This window comes from Anneissia japonica, unplaced genomic scaffold, assembly GCF_011630105.1.
Source record: "Anneissia japonica isolate Jap-2015-1 unplaced genomic scaffold, ASM1163010v1 scaffold287767_len825999_cov190, whole genome shotgun sequence".
In the NCBI taxonomy this organism is placed as follows: domain Eukaryota; kingdom Metazoa; phylum Echinodermata; class Crinoidea; order Comatulida; family Comatulidae; genus Anneissia; species Anneissia japonica.
In genome coordinates, this window is record NW_022707033.1 from 49,389 (window position 1) to 57,326 (window position 7,938).

The window sequence follows — 7,938 nt, forward strand, 5'->3', positions numbered from 1 at the left end:
CTGCGGACGAGCGATCAAACCAACGAAGAGGTCAATTTGGCTCACCGACGGGTCATGACTAACATAGTATTGCGTTGCAGCTGAAAAGTGTACCACAAAACACATATTTTCTGAACGCGAACCCTATAATAAATGTATGTAAAAACACGCATTTTTAGAACACATTCCTAACCGTGTTTTTGTTTTGTGGCCCTTTTCTACTGGGGAAAAAACATGTTTTTTAATAACTGTTTTTTTTTTGCTTAGCAGAAACAGGCCCATATATCACTCCTCAAATTATTTTAGCTTGGTTAGCTTTGCTGACCTAGTAGAATAGATTTTGCTTTTTTTGTTTTCTCTACAGTGCATAGAGACAATGAAGTATATAAATCTCCAACCATAACTATTACCATCACTGCACCATTTACATGTAATTTGAGGCACTGAGTTTTTCAGAGTTTTCCATAGTGGTTGGTTTAATTTAGGGAAATATCAAATTGAAACAATATGACAATATCATGTCTATTTAAACTAAAACGATCACAGAAAAATTTATTCTTTCTGCAACGTTTTAAGGTTGTTTGGTTTAGGTGTTCTCACTTTAATATATAAATCTTTTATAGAAATTATTCTTACATCATCCATGTAGTCTGTTGTGAAGGGGCTACTTAAGGTGATAAATCTAGTCTCTGATCTCAGTGTCGATTACAAAGATCAAATTGTAAAAACAGTGACTGAGATCATGAATGATGAATCATTTTGGGTTGAATACCAGTGGTCAGCAGTGTCGTTCCATCAATGCTGAAAATGCTAGATTAACACTAAAGCTGATATCCTGAAGCAAAGGCTGTTAAATGCAAATCTATAGCTGTGTCTTATATGAAGTTTTTTTCCTTCCGTCTTTTATTTATCACTTGTTATATCTTTGTTTTCTGTATATGTATCATGATGTAATTCCAATGTTGTTTAATAAAACAAATGACAATTAACTCAAACTTGACTAACTGATCACAGCTTATTGAAGGATAAAAGTTATACAATCATTGATTTTTTTTTTTTATAATACGACAGTATAGGTTTAGGTGATACATGCATATTAAAATTAATACTACAGTGCAGTATATGCTTATAGAGGTAATCTGTATTAGTAAAAAAGAGAATTTGTTTATTTGAATTGTATAATAGACACTCTTGCTAATTATATTTTCTAATTCATATATCATTAAATGTTCTATGCCAAATTAAATTGATACAAAATATTACAATTACATTATGAAAATGTGTTATACATATGTATGAACAAAATAAATAAAACAAATAGATTAATGTATTTAGATTTTTCGCAGTTTCTCATACACATTTTGAAGAAAAATAAAATTATGGCACAAGAGAATTTCTAAGAAGAAAATTAAGGTTTAAATTATTGGAACCAAGAGTTAATACACCTCATGGAAATGAAACTTTGCTGTCCACAAATTAATAACAAAAATAGAAACCAATAGATCATTCCAGCATTAGCTCCACCTCTTGGATATTGTTGCTAAGGCCTCATAAAATGACAGGATAACCTTATGTAAACTTGTGAGTTTGACTGTGCATATTCCTAGCCTAGACCTGCCTATTGGATAACACATAAAAATGGGTATACCATGCTAAAATGTAACTGGATAAAAATGAACCAATCAGACCCTGACAAGAAAGCTATTTAATAAATTTTACTGCCCATAGATAGCCCATTGGTTATACTTACGGTTATACTGTATGCTAGCACACTTTTTGGATTCTACATCTCTGGACTGGATTTATAAGATTCTTCTGGTATTCTATGTTAACATGGTTTCCACAACACTGGACTAGATTAACAAGCTTCTATTGTATGTTAACACTTGATTACTGGCCTAGATATTACTCACCGGACTAGACTCACAGGATCCTAATACTGTTCATAGATTTTATTTCACTACTGTATATTTATAATTTTCCATCTTTTTGCTGTAGATGAATTAATTATTCATTTAATTTTACCACTGTTCACAAACATTACAATCAAATTTGAACATATTCTTTAATTTTGAATACAATGTTGTTGTCATTGTCAGTTTGTAACTTTGGAGTATTCTTCATCATTATATGCTGTTGCCATCTTTCTTCATCACAAAGCATTGCCCTGAGCATAAAAGAGGAGACATTTTTTGTTGGTCAAAAACTTACTATTATGTGTGAATTTAATTCATTTCAAAATCGTGTTGTTAAAGAACATATCAGACTGCTACATAATGCCACACGTGTACCTGAAATAAATATATCTTTCATTCAAGAAATTACTGCTGCTGAAGGCCAATTTTTACATATATTCTACAGCATATACAAATTTGTGAAACCAAGTCTCTCAGAGAGAGACACAGGATCATACCAATGTGCCTACCATGATACTAGTACTTCTTCAGATATATATATAAGGTCCAGCAAACAAGAAATTAAAGTTTGGCCAATTCCACAGAATCCCATATGTCAAGCCTCTCAACCATACTACTTTGAAGGAGATGAAGTGATCTTGAAATGTGAAGCCACAACTACATACCCATCTCTTAAATTGCAGTGGACCTCAGAAGAAAACCCCTCTGAAGAAAATCCTCACTACAATATATTCATTGCCAAGACACATATAGATGGTAAATCTTATCTATGTATCATGACTGTACCTACATGGAGTACAGTAGCACTTGTTTGTAAAGTTGTTATTTCAATCAAAAAAGTCTCCATCAATGTAACTGACTTTACAATAGGACAGCCAGCAACACTGCAATGCATTACGGTTAATAATAACATCTCTCTCAACTACTTGTATACCTGGACATCAGAAACAAGCAGTGTGCAGGAAGCAATCAAGCTGAACAGAATGCAAAACTTTAGTTGTAATAACAGCAATGGTAGCAACAGCAACAATAACACAAACTGCCAATTCAATAAAAACAACAGCAACATTCTAGCCATTGAAAAGGTAACAGATGACATGGACAATGCTGACATCACTTGTAAAGTTGAAGGGCTCAACAAAACTATTGGCAGCAATTCAATTACACTCAGTGTCAATGGAATATCTACAATTATATCTACAACTGTATCTTCACCTGTATCTACATTTGTATCTACATCAGTATCTACATCTGTATCCACATCTGTATCTACATCTGTATCTATCACAAAAAAATCATTACAAAATCTAACTACTGCACATATGGCAGACACCTTACATGACAGCTTGATTATAATACTAATTATTATTGGATCCATCTTCATGATGATATTCATTTGCTTCTTTGGAGTTATTTGCTGCCATCATTTTAAGAGATCATCACATCGAGACCTTGATGTTGGCACTATTCAAGCGATTGTCAGTTATGAAAATGATTCTTACAAAACAGTGCCATTGTCTGTCGTCGCTCCTTCGAACTCTGTCAGTAATCTCAGACATCACCTCTCACAACAGTTGATACCGAGTAATCCAATGACCTCAGCACCGAGCATAGTATCACTACCAGATGAAAGAAGACAACAACGTATACAGGCATCATGGGATATTAAGCCTCCTCTACCACCGATCAACTCAATCTCATCATTTAAATCTAGTGATGATGGTGCTGAATACACAGACAATGCCATTGTTGACATGTTAAGTGACCCTATGTATGATGAGATAAATGATTTGAAATACAAGAGAGATAAAAAGTCATTAAAACAAAAAGAGGATTTTAGAACTGAAGTTGACCAAGACACAACTGGTTTTACTTCTTCAGAGAGAAAACGATCTGGATTCAACCCACATATGGATACACCATATGAAGAGATTAACATTAATAATGATATAAAGACAAACTATGAGAGGACAATAACAGAGAAGACATGCACGTCAACAGAAAAAAAGAGTGTCGATATCAATGAAAAAAGTTATGATGAGACCAGTGTAGTAAAAGTAAAAGATTTCACAAAACATAATTCCAGTATTTATGCAGAAGTATACAAAAAACTAAAGCATGAAACAGTTGCAAAGGCATGTGTAGATGTCAATGATGAAACAATAACGAATGTGGAAAAAGAGACAAATGATTGGGATTTTGAGGAAGTGAATTCATCTTTGATTGAGACACCAAATTTGAACCCACAATCAAATAAAAATTTTAATGATCACATTTATCCAGCTGCCAGCGAACATATCTATTCGCAAGTTAAAAGAAAGCTAAAAAATAATGAAACAGAGAACGAACCATACCTAGATATATATGCTGAGACAGTAGAGAACTTTGAGAATGAAGGAAGTGAAACTGGAGAGAGCAAAGAGTTTGAACCTTTTTTAATAGAAAGAACGAACAAACAGAAGCATCAGACAAGCACAGCAGATAATGAGTCTTGTTGCTAATGTTAGCAAAGGCGGACACACATATACTCTGTGGTTAATAAGAAAGCATGGAAGAGGTTTACGCAATGGGGACAGTTTCTCAATTAACTTCAGGGTCAGGGTTTCAATCCTTCGCTGTACACGGCTGTTTCATTGCATACATAATCGCGACATTAAGTGTTTAGAACGCGCTTTTTATTACAATAGGACGCGCGCACGTTCCATGCAGCTACTTCATGAACTTCTTTAGGATAGTCCATAGCAACAATGGCTGCAAAATTTCATGAAAATATGTATTTCGATTTTATAAAAATAAACTAATTTAATAATAAAATGTATCAAGTATACGTTGGTATTTTATAGGAATAGGCTTTATAGATGCTGTATTCACTGAGATACCGTATAGAATTCTAGTAATTATATGAGTTTGAATGACTTTATTTTCTGCACAATTGCCGTTGAATTGTAAATATACAGCACCCTAGTGCCAATATATAAAAATCGTAAAAGTAAACAAAACTCTTTCGCATGTAACTGTTGTCTATAATTTTTTAGAGTTAATTTGCAAAGCTACCCTAAGAAATAATTATGTTGTTATTACATTCAACATACTTTTGTTAGGAAGTAAGACCTATAATCACTTTTTCTTCAACCTATTTTTTGTCTCTTTAGTATGGAACGCCTCCTCTGCCTTCAGTTCACAATCATCATGCAGTAATTATCAATCATCATGCAGTCATTACCATTCACTATGCAGTCATTACCAATCACTATGCAGTCATTACCATTCACTATGCAGTACTTACCAATCACTATGCAGTCATTACCAATCGCTATGCAGTACTTACCAATCACTATGCAGTACTTACCAATCACTATTCAGTACTTACTAATCACTATGCAGTGCTTACCAATCTCTATGCAGTACTTACCAAACACTATGCAGTACTTACCAATTACAATGCAGTAGAATATGCGCAATTTATACCGCCACCTATAGACAACATTGAATATCACGTGAAGTTTAGTAGATGGCTGTAAAAGCAAGTTTATTCAAACTGCTATTATTTACTCAGTGTACTACATATATGATTCTAGAGTTGCTTCTTGTTTCTCACCACCCATCTTACTACCATACTCACTAGGCCTAGGCTACTAGATAGTCCACATGCTTGACTTTTACGAAAAATATATTTGTAATATTAATATTTGCCCTATTAAAAGGGCAGACGTTAGGCCATAAATTTAGTCTCTATAAGTATTATTACTAATAGGCCTAGTATGTGGCCGCAACCGTCAAGCAAGTATTTAATAACAAATAAAATATCATTACTCCAGTATTAAGCTAGTTGGAGTTGACTCACTCTATCAGACAATCAATATATTATATTAAACAATTATATTAAATACAATATTTTAAAATTTGCATACTGGAGTAACGTGATTACGGTAACACAGCATATAGTTTAATAATGAACAGAAAGAAAGAAATCTTAGCAGATTTTATTAGTTCTTTAGGGCCTATTGAGATAAACGGTATGTTTTTTATCAATGTTTAATGACTGTACCTACATGGAGTTGTAGCACTTGTTTGCAAAGTTGTTATTTCAATCAAAAAAAGACTTCAAGACTTCAATGCCATAGACTTTACACTAGGACAGCCAGCAACACTGCAATGCATTGTGGATAATAATGACATACCTGAGCTTAAATATACTTGGACATTGGAAACAAGCAGTGTGCATGAAGCAACCGACCTGAACATAATCCAAAACTTTAATTATAATAATAGCAATAGTAGCAGCAGCAACAACACAAACTGCCAATTCAATAATGACAACAGAAATACTCTAACCATTGAGAGTGTGACAGCTGACATGATCAATACTAACATCACTTGTGAAGTTGAAGGGTTCAAAGACATTGGCAGTGCCTCAATCACATTCAGTGACAATAAACTATCTACTACTGCAACTTCAACAATGTCTTTAGAAAATGTAACTACTGCATATGTGACATCAAAAGTGTCTACAACACTCCACTCTTCACAGTCAGCACTGAAAGATAAATTTGAATTCATCATAATATTAAATTTCTATTATTTTTGGATCCATTTTGATGATGACATTCCTTTGCTTGGTACCATTCAAGCGATTGTCAGTTATGATAATGATTCTTACAAAACAGTGCCACTGTCTGACGTCGCTCCTTCAACCTCTATCAGTAATCTCCCATGTCACCTCTCACAACAGTTGATACCCAGTAATCCAATGACCTCAGCACTGAGCATAGTATCATCCAGATAAAAGACGACGACAACGTAAACAGGCATCATGGAATATTCGGCCTCCTCTACCACCAATCAACTCAATCTCATCATTTGAATCTAGTGATGATGGTGTTTTATACACAGACAATGCCATTGTTGACATGCTAAATGACCCTATGTATGATGAGATAAATGATTTGAAATACAAGAGAGATAAAAAGTCATTAAAACAAAAAGAAGATTTTAGAACTGAAGTTGACCAAGACACAACTGGTCCAGCTTCCTTCAGGCCAAACTACCCTAGAATCAAGTCACTAATTGAGACACCATATGAAGAGATTAACATTAATAATGATAAGAAGAGAGACTATGAATGGACAATAACTGAGAAGAGATGCACGTCATCAGAAAAAATAAGTCTTGATATCTATTATGAAAAAATACCAACTTTGAAAGTGAGTTATGAAACCAAACAAACAACCTGTGTAACTCATATCTCACAAAACAAGACTCCAGTATTTATTCAAAAGTAAACAAAAACCCAAAGCATGAAATAGCTGCAGAGGCACATGCAGATGTCAATAAAGAAACAATAGAGAATGCTGAGGAAGAAGAGACTAATGATTTTACCTCACAACTAAAGACAAATTTTGATCATCAGATTTATCCAGGTATCAGAGAGCATATCTATACACAGGTTAACAAACAGTTTAAAACTAATAAAGAAGAAAAGGAACCACCTCGACATTTACGCTGAGACGGTAGAGAACATCAGAAATGAAGGAAGTGAAACTGGAGAGAGCGAAGAGTTCATGGAGCAACCACTAACAGAAAAAGAGTCATGTTGCTAATTAATTAATCAACTTTGTTTTTTTCTTTATACTGGGTATACTGCCTACAAGTTATAAAAATACATTATACATTGCAATATTAACAATGAAACACCTTACACCATGTTAACCATAATCGAGAATGTTTTAAAACATGTACATTTATGCACTTCACAGGTATATTTGTAGACATCAATTCTAGTCAGACAGTTAAAGATCGACTTTCTCATATATTCACCAAATGACGGTAAGCCAGTGGTGACAAAGAGATCAGTAGCACTGCAAAACTTAGGTTTCTTTAGAAACATCCTAAGGCAGTTGTTATAGCATACAGTTCTTTCAGACATTGCATTTTTTTTTTTATTGTAATCAGACCACAAGTTTGAGCAATATATTATGCAGAAACTATTAAATAATAACACACAGTTTGTTTTTTCAGAACAGAGATTGAGCCTGCTAAGGCA

At 33.7% G+C, this 7,938-nt stretch overlaps 1 protein-coding gene across 1 annotated transcript in view; it reads right to left on the minus strand.

The window, feature by feature from the left end:
* Nucleotides 1-1,510: 1,510 nt before the first annotated feature.
* The window catches only part of LOC117106305 (FGGY carbohydrate kinase domain-containing protein-like), a 40,540-nt gene continuing 34,112 nt past the window's right edge, over nucleotides 1,511-7,938 (minus strand). The window contains exon 8 of the mRNA XM_033247665.1: nucleotides 1,511-2,146. Coding sequence (XP_033103556.1) covers nucleotides 2,132-2,146 — 15 coding nt within the window. The 3' untranslated portion in view covers nucleotides 1,511-2,131. The remainder of the gene's footprint in view (nucleotides 2,147-7,938) is intronic.